At 42.1% G+C, this 16,803-nt stretch overlaps 1 protein-coding gene across 1 annotated transcript in view; it reads left to right on the forward strand.

The window, feature by feature from the left end:
• Window positions 1–1,109: 1,109 nt before the first annotated feature.
• Window positions 1,110–16,803, forward strand: part of TET1 (tet methylcytosine dioxygenase 1) — a 136,249-nt gene continuing 120,555 nt past the window's right edge. Inside the window, exons 1-2 of the mRNA XM_065922462.1 lie at window positions 1,110–1,249; window positions 11,856–13,882. Coding sequence (XP_065778534.1) covers window positions 11,978–13,882 — 1,905 coding nt within the window. The 5' untranslated portion in view covers window positions 1,110–1,249; window positions 11,856–11,977. The remainder of the gene's footprint in view (window positions 1,250–11,855; window positions 13,883–16,803) is intronic.

Below are 16,803 nucleotides of genomic sequence, written 5' to 3' on the forward strand. Positions count from 1 at the left end.
TGGAGCCATTAGTTTGTTCTGCTTGCAAACCTGGAATGTGTGTTCCTCCTGGGTAGGAAGCAGATTGCGTTAATCTCTATATGCCCAGTTCCTAGCTCAAGAATAAATTTGAATGAATCAATCAGTGAGAAAGGTTGATAGTTTAGGAATCTTTCTCAAAGAACAATCTGGTTATGTTTATTTATTCATTTGGTTATGTTTATTAAAGCAGGTATAACAGAGTAAAAATTATGTGCAGGATAAGGATAGAATGGTGTGGAAAGCAATAGAAGTAGTCTTTTCCCTTCCATTGAAATTTAACCTGGGAGCAATGATTTCTATGTTCCTTACCACTGTGACTCCATTAAAGATCTAGATTCCCATGTCTGTTTAATAACTGTCTGCTGGAAGAAGCAACAGCCCATCAGACACTTAGGGAGAAATTTGAACGCCCCAGTCAGTCTTAGTTTTGGTATATTGCCACTGGTTATTCCTCTTAATGATGAAAACGTATTTATTCCTGTGTCTCCTTCATCTGTAAAGTGAATACCGCCAAAGTACAAAGCAAATAACTAACAAAAATGTTATGATGACCCTTGCAGACATCAAACTCTGAGTCAAGGGAACACAATCCTTCTCTGACTTCTCCCTAAGATGCTGAGAGCAGTTTCCCATTGCTCGCGACCCAAATATTGCTCAACGGTGGCATCTCTGAGCTCGCATCCCTGTTAATGTATCTATAAGCATTCAATTCAGAGACCCCAAAACTTTTCTTTCAGCCCGAGAGTACCTCGTTAAAAAAAAAAAAAGTCATGACAAGAAGATCTTGATAACGTTTTCCCTCTTTAATACTCTCCTTTGACCTTAAAAAAATAAATAAATAAATAAAGGTTGGGCGAGAAGAGGGCCAAGGGGAGGGGTAAGGGTCCAGAGGGGAGTCCAGCTCCAGTTTGGGGAAATCCAGCTCGCGTTTTGCCTCTCGCTCAGCAGAGCAGGGTCCAGGGAAGGCAGAGCCCCAGCTTCACTCCCTGAGGTCTGTCCTGGGGAGACAGTGCTGCTCCGGGGGGCTGACCTGGCGGGGAGTGGCAGCGCAGTCCGCTCCCGCGCCGCTTTGTGCGCGCAGCCGCTGGGCCCTCTGCTCCCGGGTCTGCCCCCCCGGACGCCCCCTGCCCCGCCCCAGTCATGCAACTCTACCTGCCTCTGCGCTGTGGACCTTCGGGAAGCAGTCGCCCACCCCGGGGGCTCGGGCCCTGACCCTGCCAGGCAGCCGGTAGGTGTCCCGGGGCCCTCCCGCGCCCCTCGCGCCCGCCGGGGCCCCTGACTCCGAAGTTGTGGGGACGATCGCAAGTTGGAAAGTTTCCCCGAGGGCTGGTGCGGGCTTGGAGCCGGGGGGACGCGCGCAGTCCTCGGAGCCTGGGGGGGCCTGGTGAGCTGGGAGAGGGGCAAGGGGCAGGGGTCTGCGGAGCCCCACGCGGAGGCCGGAAGGGCTTGCGAAGGGCAGTGCACGGCCGGGGCTGGACGCGGGCCGGGGCTCCGTGGCCGCGGGGCCGCGGGGGTCGCAGCGATGGGCCCACTCCCCGCGGCGACCCCCCACCCGAGGCCGCTTGGGGCGCTTTTGTTGCGGGTGGTAAACAATGCCCTGGGCCAGAGGACGCGGCCGCCTGCCCCGAGGCCGGGCTGGGACGCCGGGTGGGGAGAGCCGAGCGCCTCGGGCTAGGACCCCGGGCTCCGCTGGAAACTGGAGGATTGGGGGGAGGGCAAGCGTGGCTTTGGGAGGGGGCGATTCCCCGACTGTGCCCGTGATTGATGCCCCTCAGAGGAGAAACGGAGGTTCGAGCGCCTCGGGCTGAGGAGAGCCAAGAGTTAGGGCAAGTTTAGGGTGTGGAACCCGGGCTGTCCCACACTCAAGTGTACCCCCAAAAGAAGTTCTCTTCCTCCCGCATGCTAATACAGGCGACCAGCTTGTTGGGAGAACATTTGGCACTTGCCTTCCCTGAGCTTTTCGGGGAGGAGGCTTCGGGGACGAAACTTTTGGAGTGGAGGTTGTAGGAGAGGCTTGCCAGAGGTTGACCCGGAGTTCTGCGGATCGGGGAGGAAGGGAGTAGGGAATAGAATCGTGTTCTGTCAAAATGGCCTTCTAAAAACCCTTATGGGCGCCGCTTGGTCGCCGAAAGCCCCGGCTTGCCGTCACATCAGTAGCACGGAATCCTGGAGTGGGGCGCTAGGGTGCGAGGTGTGCGGAGCTGGGTGCCGGGACGCTTCGGCCGGGACGTGAGGGGCCGGGTCCGGGGGTGCCAGGGACCGCCGCCACTTCACGTGTCGGGAGGAGACTGGGCTAGGTCTCTCTCCCTCTCCTCCTCACCCCTCTCCTCTTCCTTCCCTCCCTCTCACCCACACTCCCAAAGCGATTCGGCTACTAGGGGCTGTGCGCCGTCACTACAAAAAGCGGTCGGGAAGTTGCTGGCCCGTCACAGTACACCTCCCACTGTAATGGGGAACACAAACTGGGCATTTCTGACCCAATAAAAATTAATGTATTAACAAGAGAGTAGATATTACTTGAACTGGGGGTCTTTCCCCAGCCCCAACTCGCCCATTGCTTCTTCCCGTACTCCCCGGCTCCACTCTTGGGCACAAAATGAGCCGCATAATACAGTAATGATCAGTTTATAAATGCATGTTTGAAAAGTGTTGCAAGACTTTGAGCGAGGAGTCGGTTAGGTGCACAGTCTAGTGTCGGCGGAGTGCGCTGAGCGCTGCACCCAGACGGGTTAAGGGCGGCGCTACAGGGCAGCAACCTCAGGTCCGCTCTGAACTGAAAAGTGCCCATCCTTCCCACCTCCCCCTCTCCTCAATGTTATAAAGTAAAATAAAAATGTCGGCCTCCTTAGGCCTCACTCAGGATGCCAAAATGAGTTTGGAAAATGTGCTTGTGAACCGGTTAGGGCGAGAGCTTTTGAAGACATATTAGGAATTTATGCGTACAATTAAACAAGGCGGGTATGCAGATAAGGAGAGGTTTGGGGATTAGTCAGCGTTGCTTCTAAGAACGAAAAGCCTCAGGTAACGTTGATTTTGAGTGAATTTCCTGATTTTACTGGTTTGCGTTGGTTACATAGGTTGAAACCCAAGTGCCTTCACTCCCCAGTTAAGAGATCTTAATTAGTTTGGTTGTCAATGTATGACCGTGTTTAAAACCATGTTACGATTTCAATTAAACTTCAGAATCAAGTATGAGAGTTATTAGTATCCTCTGCCCCTATCTCTTGGCAAAGACTAATAGCTCATCTTAAGAACTGCGGGATCACCGCTTACCATTTAACCGAGGGTTAACTATGGCTCCCAGCTCTGATCTTCTAGAATTGATGGGTTGGAGTTTAGGATCACCTCTGTCCCCGCCCTTTGTTTCTCTTCCTCCTCTAGTCTTCTTTATCTGGTTTGTCCCTCCCCTCCCCCACCTTCTTCTTTGCCTCTGTATTTTTCCTTCCCTTTACTCTTTATGTTCTCTTTTCCCACCCCTCCATCTTTCTAACTCTAGCCTTGTGCTTTGATCCAGTTGTCTTTTTATATTCTAGCTTTATTGCTACATGTTTCTTCCCCCTTCCTCTACTTCTTTTTTTCCCCTTTAGACATGTTCTTCCTTCTGCCTTTTCCTCTTCTTCTCAACATGTCCAATGCTTTTCTTGTTATTGGCGGGATCATTCTCTTTCCATTTCAACTTATCCCTTCCCTTTCGGTGGCCCTTTTTGGCTTTTCCCCCCTCGCTCTCTGCAGGGCAGCAAGGGTGTTTTACATATGGAAGGAGCCTTTGACTAAATCTGCTGGCATTCTAGTCAGTTTCCCTTCAGTCTTTCCATGTGCGGAGAGCTCTCACACTTCCTGTGGTAGAAAACTATCTAGGAACTATAAGCAGCCCGCCCACCTCCTCTTCCTTCAGAACTTAGTTACTGGAGGAAGCTAAGCGAAGTGGTGTCCTTTAAAAAGAAATGCTTTTTTTTGAGTCTTGTATTTCTCAGTCAAGTGCAGTAGCCTTTAAATTCTAAGAAGCTGAATGGAGTGACTATGAAATCAGAGTTTCTTTCGAAACTAGCTCTGTGTATGCAAATACTCACCACTTTTTTGGCCACTGCTGGTGGTGGGAAGGATTGCAGTATAATTTTAAATTGACATGTGGGCTGGATGGTTACATCAGTTCAGCCACTTCCTGCCCAGGGGACTGGGAGATCCAGAAGGAGGAGGGATGTAGGAGGGAGAAGATTTTTTCTATCACAGTACTGTCAATATTGTCCTTTACAGGCAACTGATACAGTTTAGGAAGACAGCTTTTCAGTTTCTAGGCAAGGTGATTGCATCAGAAATTGTTTTTGCTCCCCCCCTCCCCTGCCCCACACTTTTTAAGGCTCTTTAGGGGAAGACTACTTAGTAAACACAAATAATACTGAGGCACAAGTCTGATCCTGTTTATTGATCAATTTGGTTAGCTATGTTTAAATTATGTGTGAATAATTAGCAGATACATACATAGGCCCTGGGACCTGATCTAGCCTCTTCTCCACTTTCTCTGTAACCTTTGATTTTCTATTTTGGGTTAGAATCTCTTTTCATGTTTCAAATTATAAGTTGGCCCTTATCTCCTGGGCAGTAATATTTAGATTTCATGTATTACTACAACTCCAGTCCCTTATGTCACAAGGACACTTCAGTGGGGGGAAATTATTATGGGTTGGGGATCTTGTTGCCCTCTGGCGAAAACACTAGTTAACCAAGTGATGCTTTGCATCCCACAGTTGTTGGAAGTTTTGCTTGTCTGTTTCACTTTGCTTTGTTTTCTCTCCTCCAGGAAAATAAGAGCTCACCAGATAGTATCAATTAATTGCATGTAGGCCCCCTCTGGGACCTACTATATATGTTTGATAACAAGGACATTATTCTCTTATTTTCTGTTCCAATCATATTATCCTGTAGCTACCTCCATGCACTCAGATTCTTGAATGTACTTTAGAATAAAACTGATTTTTGAGAAATACTGAAATGTCAGTTTTCATCAGAAATGAAAACCGGAAGTGGAATTAGTATTCAACTGTAAATGTATTTTTCTATGACTTAAATACTCTATAAAAAATAAAGCATCCCAAAAAGCAGATAAAGCATTTAATAATGTTTATAAATTAATAAGGAAAATAAGATGTGTAGAAAATTCCATATTTAAATATGAATCTATATAATAGAATGGATTCCCTCCCTTCCCCCCAACCCCCAAATTTCAGGAAAAGCTTATTGCTTCTCCTCTCAGAGTTCAGCCCTGGAGATAACTTAGTTTATCACAAAAGGGGTTACATTTCATCAGTGGAGCCAATGGTGATAAAATTAAGATCTTGTGGGAGTCCTTATTTTGTTTCTGATTGTTTCTTTGGCTGAGTGGTACCCAGTGGTTTCTTTCCTGCAGTTGGGTTTTTAGGGGTCATTGGCCTCTTTCAGGATCTCATAAAAAGGCTGTTACCATTTAAAGAGGCCACATCTTTCCAATCCGTGTTGTTCATGCCTTTTCCATTTCCTTGACAGGCTCTTTTTCAGGAGATAAGGTTTGAATGGTAAACATTATCTTAATTACAAGTCTGGATTTCTAAAGCACTTCCATTAAAAAATATAAAAGAATATATGAGACAGAGATCAAGTTATAAACTACTTTCAAAAGCAGATCCCATGACACCCTCTGGCATATCCAGATTACTTGCCTCAATATAAAAATTTTAATTTTCATGACTGATTGCAGTACTTAGATTATATGTCCCTAATAATTTTTAGCCATGTAATCCTGATATAAGACATAAAGTATGCTTATACTGATATTGTTGAATTTCTGAATTTCTTGTGAATGGGATGGATTGCTTTTTGTTATCTGAAAATACATCCTTATAAAGATTGCGGACTTTCTGGAGATTAGAATTGGAATGTCTTTGTTTTCTAAAAATGGTGGTGTGAAAACCAGTGGTCTTTGGAGACAATATCCTACAGCTTTTCACAGCAAAAGAGCTAGTGTAGCCAAACTTTTTTTTTTTTAAGAAAAGAGGAAAAGCAGTAAGCTTAATGCCAAGAATTTAAGTGGATTTGTATTTAGCCTAGTGTTTGTATTTAGCACAGATTTATCAAAATGCTGTTTTTCTTGTGGTTAATGTTATCACTAATGTCTATTTTAAAAATCTTTCTTAAAGGCTTAATGCTTTGACTCTAAATGTTGTGCTCTGAGATCTTTTTTTATAGGGTGTGGCCCACACTGTGTTAGGTGAAGACAGAATAAAAGAATTGGATCTTGTTTTGCAGGATATGGCAGACTGAGGATTAAACTGGTTTTATAATAATGATAACTACTATTAAACTTATTTTCTCTCTCTTTTTTTTAATATATTGGAGTATAGGCAGGCTTTTTTTTAAGCTCTCATTTACAAAACATTATATGCCAGCTCTGTGCTAAGCCTTTACATATATCATCTCATTTTATTCTTGTAGTAACCCAGTAAAGTCAGTACTATTATATTTCTGTTTCCTCCTACACCCCAAGGCATGTGGAATCTTATTTCCCTGACCAGGAATCAAATCCATGACCCCAGCATTGAAAGTGTGCAGTCTTAACCACTTGACCACTAGGAAAGTTCTTATTATGCTTCTTATTCTAATATATATAAGTAAACTGAGGAATAGAGAGACCAAGGAATTTGTCAAAATCACATGACTAATAATGTTTCTGATCTAGAAATTGAACCCACATTTATTTTCAAAGTCTTTGTTCTTACCTCACATATCAAAAGGATGAAACCATTACCACTAGGTTTTCCCCAGAGAAGCCCATTGGTCCCCCCAAACAACCTCATTTCAAACACAGGAAACTTGACTCCTGTTAAATAGTTTGCTGAAGGACACAGCTGGTGATCACAGCTTGAAACTGAGGATTTTCTAATGCAACACCATCTCTAGCCACAAAACCAAATAGTGTATCCCAGGATTACCTGGATCAAAAAAGTACAACCAAAACAAAACAAAAATTTGAGGATGGTAGAGGACTGTCAAATTTTTACTGTTCCAGGTAATAATTTTAAAAGAAAAGAAAAAACCCATCTTCACCTTTTCATAAAAAAGGACTTTTATTACTTAAAAAAATTTTATTTTGGCCATGCAACTTGCAGAATCTTACCTCCTAGACTAAGGATACAACATCCTCTCTTGGCAATGGAAGTACATTGTCCTAACCACTGGACCACCAGGGAATTCTCTACTTTTTAAATAAATTTTATTTATTTAAGAATGTGCATTTATTTAAGAACAAAATTTAAATTTTATTTATTTATTTAAGAATTTAAGAATGGATCTTCATTGCTGTTTGGCTTTTTCTCTAGTTGTAGGAAGGGGGGCTGCTCTCTAGCTGTGGTGCTGGGGATTCTCCTTGTTGTGGCTTCTCTTGTCGGGGAGCCCAGGCTGTAGGGTGAACAGGCTTCAGTTCATGGGTTCAGTAGTTGTGGTTCTTGGGCCCTAGATCACAGGCTCAATAGTTGTGGCACACGGGCTCAGCTGCTGTGAGGCATGTGGGATCCTACCAGAACAGGGATCAAACCCCTGTCTCCTGCATTGGCAGGCAGGCTCTCCACTGCTGAGATACCAGAGAAGCACTCTATATTTTAATGAGAGAAAAAGGAAGACATTAATTAAATTAATTCAGGCTTATGAAAAGCTTTACATGCCTTTTTTTACTTCTTTATTTTTAAAATTGAAGTATAAAAAAATAAAATAAAATTGAAGTATAGTTGATTTGGGTTTCCCTGGTGGCTTAGATAGGAAAGAATCTGCCTGCAATGCAGGACACCTGGGTTCAGTCCTTAGATGGGGGAAGATCCCCTGGAGATGGAAATGGCAACTCACTCAAGTATCATTGCCTGGAGAATTCCATGGATAGAGGAGCCTGCCAGGCTACAGTCCATGGGGTCGCAGAGTCAGAGAACGACAAAGAGAACAACGCTTTCACTTTTTCACTGGTTGATTTATAATGTTGTGTTAGTTTCAGGTGTACTCAGCCTCTTTTTTTTTTTCTCATTTTGCCACAGACTGATGATCACTTGGTTCAGTTCAGTTCAGTTGCTAAGTCGTGTCCGACTCTTTGCGACTCCATGAACCACAGCACGCCAGGCCTCCCTGTCCATCACCAACTCCCAGAGTTTACCCAAATCCATGTCCATTGAGTCAGTGATGCCATCCAACCATCTCATCCTCTGTTGTCCCCTTCTCCTGCCCTCAATCTTTCCCAGCATCACGGTCTTTTCCAATGAGTCAGTTCTTCATACCAGATGGCCAAAGTGTTGGAGTTTCAGTTTCAACATCAGTCCTGCCAATGAACAGCCAGGATTGATCTCCTTTAGGATGGACTGGTTGGATCTCTTTGCAGTCCAAGGGACTCTCAAGAGTCTTCTCCAACACCACAGTTCAAAAGCATCAATTCTTCTGCACTCAGCTTTCTTTATAGTCCAACTCTCACATCCATACATGACCACTGGAAAAACCATAGCCTTGACTAGACGGACGTTTGTTGGTAAAGTAATGTCTCTGCTTTTTAATATGCTGTCTACATTGATCATAACTTTCCTTCCAAGGAGTAAGGGTCTTTTTATTTCATGGCTGCAGTCACCATCTGCAGTGATTTTGAAGCCCAGAAAAATAAAGTCAGCCACTGTTTCCCCATCTATTTCTCATGAAGTGATGGGACCAGATGCCATGATCTTAGCTTTCTGAATGTTGAGCTTTAAGCCAACTTTTTCACTCTCTTTCACTTTCATCAAGAGGCTCTTTAATGTCTCTTCACTTTCTTCCATAAGGGTGGTATCATCTGCATATCTGAGGTTATTGATATTTCTCCTGGCAATCTTGATTCCAGCTTGTGCTTCATGCAGCCCAGCATTTCTCATGATATACTCTGCATCTAAGTTAAATAAGTAAGGTGACAAATACAGCCTTGATGTACTCCTTTTCCTATTTGGAACCAGTCTGTTGTTCCATGTCCAGTTCTAACTGTTGCTTTCTGACCTGCATACAGATTTCTCAAGAGGCAGGTCAGGTGGTCTGGTATTCCCCTCTCTTTGGGGTCAGGGTCAGGCCATTTGAGGAGACAAAAGTGCAATTTGATGATGGCTCTTGGCCAATCCCCTTTCATTTTCTCCTTTTTTCTGAACTTTCAAATAATAGTTGCTTGATTTATTGTTCTTTATTGTTTGTATTATCTCATTTTCTCCTTATTTCTGATTTCCTTGCTTAGATATTCACATTGAAAATTTTGGGAAAAAAAGAAAGAAAATTTTGAGACCCTTGGTAGAAAGGCTTTGGAACCAGCAGTCTTTGTTTCTTTGGATTTTTAATATTTATCTACTTATTTGGCTGCACCGGGTCTTAGTTGCAGCATGTGGGATCTTTAGTTGTAGCTTTTGAACTCTTAGTTCCAGCATGTGGGATTTAGCTCTCTGACTAGGGATCAAATGTGGGCCCCCTGCATTGACAGTGCAGAGTCTTAGCTACTGGACCACCAAGGAGAACCTAGAATCAGCAGTCTTTGGATTAAGTTGGGTGAACGAGGAAAGAGGGACATCATTTTTGGGTGTGACAATCCCCAGGACAATGCCTTCCTTATACTGAGGAGGTACTCAGATATTTATGGACCCATGAGTTTTATTTGTAACCTAATCTGGTGGTACTAACTCCCCAGATTTTATGCTGTTTCTGTGTGCATGTATAAAACTCAAAATTTGTAGATTCTTTAAATTAAATTTACTTATTTTTAATGATAAAAAGTACAATTCACAAAGAAGATAAACATTGTAAACCACTAGACCCCTAGCAACCAAGAAACAAAGATAAATAAAGCAAAAATCAGAAGAAAAACAAGGGAAAATAAATATATATATATATAATCATAATGAGACTTATTAACATTTCTCTGAGAATATTTTTATCAAGTGCAGAAAAAAAAGAGGAACATCTTGAATGATGCCATTAATAATTTAAATATAATAGATTTCTATTAATATTAATCTTATATCCTACACAAATATATTTAAAATTTTGCATCTCATATGTTGCTATTAGATGTCCATAGAACATTTAGAAAAACTGGCAAAAATATAAACATTACTAAATTTAAAAAAGTAGAATTCTTTTTTCATGGTTCAGTTATATGTATACACATATTATTTTTGAAGCTATTTTTCATTACAGATTGTTATATGATATTGGCTATAGTTCCCTGTGCTATAGAGTAAACTTTTGTTGCTTGCTGCATGTGTATTCTTTTTTTTTTATTTTTTGTTTTGTTTTTCATGTGTATTCTTTTAAATTAGAAATCTAGCATTCTTTTTATGCTAAGTCAAACAATTGGACTCAAAATGTTATAAATTTTTTAGTTAGGCAAAAATTCATAAGTTTTTGAAAAGATATATATGTATGATTTATATATGTATATATACAAGAGCTTTTCTACTATGCTTGATAAAGGCTTGAAAAAGAATATTAAAAAAAAGAAAAGATGGAATTGGAAATTAGAAAACATAAACCAAGTGAAATGGGAGCTGCTGCTGCTGCTGCTAAGTCTCTTCAGTCGTGTCCAACTCTGTGCGACCCCATAGATGGCAGCCCACCAGGCTCCCCCATCCCTGGGATTCTCCAGGCAAGAACACTGGAGTGGGTTGCCATTGCTTACTCCAGTGCATGAAAATGAAAAGTGAAATGAAGGCGTTCAGTCTTAGTGACCCCATGGACTGCAGCCTACCAGGCTCCTCTGTCCATGGGATTTTCCAGGTAAGAGTACTGGAGTGGGTTGCCTTTGGAGCACTGAATATGAAATAGAAAAAGTGAAACAAACTAGATAAAAGATCCTCATATAGTCAATTTGTTTTTTAAACATGGCTGCTTATTAGAAACATATCTGAAAAATTTAGGTTGTTAATTGAAATATGTTATTAATACTATTGGCTCTCCAAGGAGTAGAGTTTCTTGGAGAATATGGCTTTAGCAGCTTTACTGTCCAACAGATAATACCCTGCTTGGGTAGTGATGGGCTGAGAAAAGGGTGTAAGAGATAACTTTTGGGGAATTCCCTGGTGGTCCAGTAGTTGGGGCTTCGTGCTTTCACTGCTGTGGTCCTGGCTCCTTCCCTGGCCACCTGGTTGGGGAACTGAGAGGGAGGAAGGTAACTTTTAAGTATTCACATTTGTAAAGATTAGGTTTGAGCTTTAAACTACTTGTAACTACAATAGTTGTGGCTTCTAATTTAAAGAAACCCCCATGCTTAGCTTATTCAAAGAATTTCATTGACTTAATCAATTGTCAAAGAAATTAAAGGAGCTTTCTTTGTGAATCCAAGGTTTAAAGGCTACTTTAGTATGTTTTGTGTCTATTATACTTTTGTTTTGTAGTAAATATTCTCAGTTCCTTAATTTTAATTAATAATTGCTAGTGAATAGTCCATTTCTTTTTTAAACATTTTTTTGGTTGTGCTGGGTCTTTGTTGCTACTCACAAGCTCTCTCTAGTTTCAGCAAGCAGGGCCTACTCTTCTTGAAGTGCACAGGCTTCTCATTGTGGTGACTTCTTTTATTTTGGATCATGGGCTCTAGGCACACGGGCTCAATAGTTGCAGCATATGGATTCTAGAATTCAGGCTCAGTAGTTGTGGTACATGGGATTAGTTGCTCCAAAGCATGTGGAATCTTACCAGACTGGGGATCAACCCTGTGTCCCCTAAGCAGATTCTTATCTACTGTGCCACCAGGGAAATTCCAATATTCTGTTTCAAATGAGAGAATGCATAGAAAAAGACTCATTGCCAATGTTTTTTTTTTATTTCAGACCAAAACCTCGTGCAACTGAGCACAAACATGGTGCATGCAGATTCTCCTCTGAAGTGAGACTTTCCAAAGGACCAATGACTCTGTCCCTCGTGCCCTTTCAGATTTTCCTACTTCACAGCAATGTCTCGATCTCGCCACGCAAGACCTTCCAAATTAGTCAGGAGGGAAGATCTAAACAAAAAGAAAAACAATCAACTGAAGAAGGGATCTAAGCCAGCCAACAAAAATGTGGTGACTGTCAAGACTGTGAGCCCTGGAAAACTGAAGCAATTCGTGCAAGAAAGAGATGTTAAGAAAAAAACAGAACCCAAACTGACTGTGCCAGTCAGAAGCCTTCTGACAAGAGCTGGAGCAGCACGAATGAATTTGGATAGGACCGAGGTTCTTTTTCAGAACCCAGAGTCCTTAACTTGCAATGGGTTTACAATGGCTCTGCGAAGCACCTCTCTTAGCAGACGACTCTCCCAACCCCCAGTGGTCATAGCCAGACCCAAGAAAGTTCCACCACCTAAGAATCTAGGAAAGCAACATGAGTGTGGTTATAAGGTACTTACAGACATGGGAGTAAAGCACTCAGAAAATGATTCAGTCCCAATGCAAGACCCCCTAATCCCCCCTGACATAGAGAAGCTAATTGGCATACAAAATGCATCTTTCATTAAAGACGAGAGCCAAAAGACAACCCAGTCTTGGTCCCAAGGTGTTGAGGATTCCAGAATAATTTGCTCTACTCCTAGTGACCCTGCAGCAGAGATTCTTTCTGGGTCACTGGAAGGGACATGTGGTGGAGAAGGACTATTCTCTAGAGAGACATTGAATGATATCAGTGATTCCCCTAGAATGTTTGCTCAGGACACTGTCTGTGTTCCTTTGCTCCAAAGAGCAGCCCTCAAGGTTACCTCTGAAGGAAACCCCAGCATTCAGTTAGAAGATTTGGGTTCACGAGTAGAATCTCTTAAGCTGTCTGATTCTTACCTGGATCCCATCAAAAGTGAACATGATTGCTGCCCCACCTCCAGCTTTAATAAGGTTGCACCTGCATTGGACCTTAGAAACTGTTTGTCTATTGGTGGGTCGATATATCCTACCTCATTAATAAAACTCCTCTTGGCAGGTTCAGAACAAGAAACCCTTGGTGCTAAACCAGACCATCAAGAGGTACGCAAAGCTACCCCAGATCAACAGGAAGCTCCTGATACCACCCCTGTGCTAGCACAGGCCTTGAGTGCTGTCCCACATCAATGGGAAGTTCCTGGTGCTAACCCAGGTCATGGAGAGCCTTTGGGTGAGATCCCAGACCCACCAGAGATTCTTGGTGCTATTCCAGTCCAAGGAGAGGTCTTTGGTGCTATCTTAAATCAACAAGTCCTTGGTATGGGTAGTGGTACTGCCTCAGACCCGCCTGTCTTTCTTCCTGCCCCTCTTAACCCAGTTGCTACCTGTAATGCTCTCCCAGCATGGCCCGAGCTCCAGGGCACTGTTTCATCTGGGCTTGAGGTCCCGGGCAATATGCAGATTTTGCCTTCGGGCTCAGGTCACACTCCTCAACCATCATCAAACTCAGAGATAATTTTGGTACCTCCTGTAATACCTATGAACAATATAGAAAATGAGAAGAAGATTCACATAAGCTTTCTGCCAGCTCACACTCAGGGGTTCACTTTAGCCCCTGAGAGAGGACTCCAGCCGGCTCCACAGGGCATCGCCCGCCTCTCCCTGGTGAGTCCCAGCACATTGGAAGGAGGCAGCTCCCAGATCAGTGCCACCAGCTTGGTTGATGTCAACCCCACTGTGGCGTCTAGGCCAGTGCCACTTGCTAGTACCTCTTCTCCTTCCTACACAACTCTGCTACCTACCTTGGAAAAGAAGAAACGAAAGCGATGTGGGGTCTGCGAGCCCTGCCAGCAGAAGACCAATTGTGGTGAATGTACTTACTGCAAGAATAGAAAGAACAGCCATCAGATCTGTAAGAAGAGGAAATGTGAGGAACTGAAAAAGAAGCCATCCGTCATTGTGTCTTTGGAGGTAAGCGAATACCTAAAGGGCTGGGGACACCTGTGAAACTTGGTAGAGTGATCTGTGGAGACTATTTTTTAAAATAAAATTTTAAACATTTATTCTGTTTTGGTGTGCTGGGTATTCGTTGCTGCATGCAGGCTTTTTCTAGTTGCAGTGAGCAGGGACTCTAGAGTGCATCAGTTTCAGTAGTTGTGGCGCTTAGCCTTAATTGCTGCATGTGAAATGGCATGCAGAATCTTCCTGGACCAGGGATTGAACCTTGTCACCTCCACTGGCAAGAGGATTCTCAACAACTGGACCACCAGGGAAATCCATGTGGAGATAGTTTGCTTTAGTATTACATTCTTTTGCTTTGGTAAAATGTTGCTTTATCTATAGGAATTTGAGGACCAACCTGAAGCATGTCTTGCACACTGAGTGATACATTAGCTTATTTTTAGAATTTATCTCAGAAAGCTAGAACATAAAATTTTTCCATCATAGGTTTTGATGGAGAATAGGGAAATTGTATGAAATGTGGTTTTGGAAAGATTTCCACTGTGCCTTATTTTAGTGTGTCTTATTTTGAAAGCTACATTTTTAAAAACTAGGAGTGGAACAAAGTCACTAAATGCCTTGCATCCTGAGGAACCAGAGGAAATAAACTTTTCTTTTGAGAGAATAAAACTGTCTCTATCTTTTATCTTGAAACTTTGCCTTAGAGGTATAACAATAATAGAGTTTTCGCTTCAACTTTTGGCAGGTGATTTCCACTTGCTCTACATATTTCACAGGATTGTTGGGATTCAATGGTAATCAAAAATTGAAAATGGTTTGTGAAGTCCAAAATGATATATACATAAAAACACTCATACCTATTATTACAGTTACAAAACTAAGGTAGTCAAAGTATTCTTTGACTTAGACTTCATTTAAAGGAATTTTATGGAACTTGGTTAATACTCAAACTTGCTTAAATTAAAATACCTGTCAACTATGGTGTTTTATGATTTTTAGATTACTCACTTGAAATTTTTTGAGTCTACTATGAATACGACTATAGTAGAATAGATTAAAATATTATGAACTTAAATTCAGTCAACCTTTTCTTTTCATTCTAGAGATCAGACATTTAAACCCTTGTGTATCAGTGAAATTTAAGGTGTTTTGTTTTAAATATTTGTTTATCTATTATTTATTTGGCTGTGATGGGTCTTAGTTGTGGCAAGCAGGATCTTTAGCTGCAGCATGCAAACATAGTTGTGTCTGGTGAGATCTAGTTCTCTGACCAGGGATCGAACCTGGACCCCCTGTATTGGGAGTGAGGAGTCTTAGCCACTGGACCACCAGGGAAGTCCCACATTTAAGGTGTTTTTAAAAAAATACTTTGGTATTACAAACCTTACTGCAATGAATAATCTTGACTCCTCACTTCACACATGTGGGAGCAGATCAAAATGTGGCCAGTAACTTAATAGCTTACAAACTTATCTCTAAAATACTTAGTAGCAATATTTTTGTAACAGAAAGATCTCACTGGTAAGCTCCTGATTTGCAACATTGCCAAGTGACATTGTTGCCAAAGGTACTCTATCTTTAATAGGTGTGAACACATTTGCTCTTTTCTAAACTTACTCCTCATCTGGCATTACACATTTGGTTCAATGGTTTACCATCTACATGGTCACCCCAAATGGAAAATTCAGTCATCTTTAATGGCCTTTCTCTCATTCTTTTAGTTATCTCTTTTCTACAAGATATGAGCACTCCTCTCTCTCCATTTTCTTTGCTCCAGCTGTTGAGGCATTTATCTCTTACTGGGACAATTTCAACTTTCTCTTTATTATTGGCAAGTATTTATGGCACTTCTACTCTGGGATGAGCATACCAACCAACTGGGAAATCAGGATGTTGAACAACAAGCTCTCCTTAGGTGCAACTCAAGTTTTCTTTCTATAACCCTGTTTTTCCTAGATTAATCCAATTAGTGCTTTTCTGTATATGGGATTCATCTCACCCAAAACAATGGAAAATAATGCCTTCCAATTATAGGTGAAGCCTAGATTCCTTAGCATGGAATATGAGATCTTTAGGGTCTTGACATGACTGACCTCTTTTTTTGTTTGTTTTTTCATTTATTTTTATTAGACTGACCTCTTTTGTCTTGTTTGATGTCACTACTTACATTATACTTGAACTTTCAGCTGTATCCAGCTGCTTCTGCTTCCCCAGGCTCACTGTGCATGGTCCTGTCTCCTTGTTCATGCTCATGATACATATTCTTCCTTTTCCCTGCCTAACAAGACCCCACCCCTTCACTCATCCTTTCCTGTGCAACACCTGTATCTGTGCATGTTCCTCAGGTTTGCTTCCAGGGAACTTTGTTTTTTTTGCACATTCTAACCTTGTTACAGTGATAGGTGCTAAGTAAACACTTGTTAATTGAATGAAAAGAATATATTGTAACTCAAATAATTAGGTTTGGAAATTTAGATGGTGTGTGGTTTATTTCTGTAAACTTGATCTGGCAAGCAAGTGTGGCCATGTGGTCAAGGTCTGTCAGGGTGGGAATACTAGTGTTTGTTAAGGAATGAATGAATATATTGGCTATTGCTCACACTCTCCTAAGCATCACATTCTTTATTTCTAAAAATCATAAAAAACTTTTCAGTTCAGTTCAGTCACTCAGTCATGTCTGACTCTTTGCAACCCCATGGACTGCATGAAGTCCTGGCCTCCCTGTCCATCACAAATTCCTAGAGCTTGCTCAAACTCATGTCCATTGAGTCAGTGATGCCATCCAACCCTCTCATCCTCTGTCATCCCCTTCTCCTCCTGCCTTCAATCTTTCCCACAGTTTTTTCCAATGAGTCAGTTCTTTGCATCAGGTGGTCCAATATTGTAGCTTCAGCTTCAGCATCAGTCCTTCCGATGAATATTCAGGACTG

The sequence above is a fragment of the Muntiacus reevesi genome, chromosome 2 (assembly GCF_963930625.1).
Source record: "Muntiacus reevesi chromosome 2, mMunRee1.1, whole genome shotgun sequence".
NCBI lineage: Eukaryota > Metazoa > Chordata > Mammalia > Artiodactyla > Cervidae > Muntiacus > Muntiacus reevesi.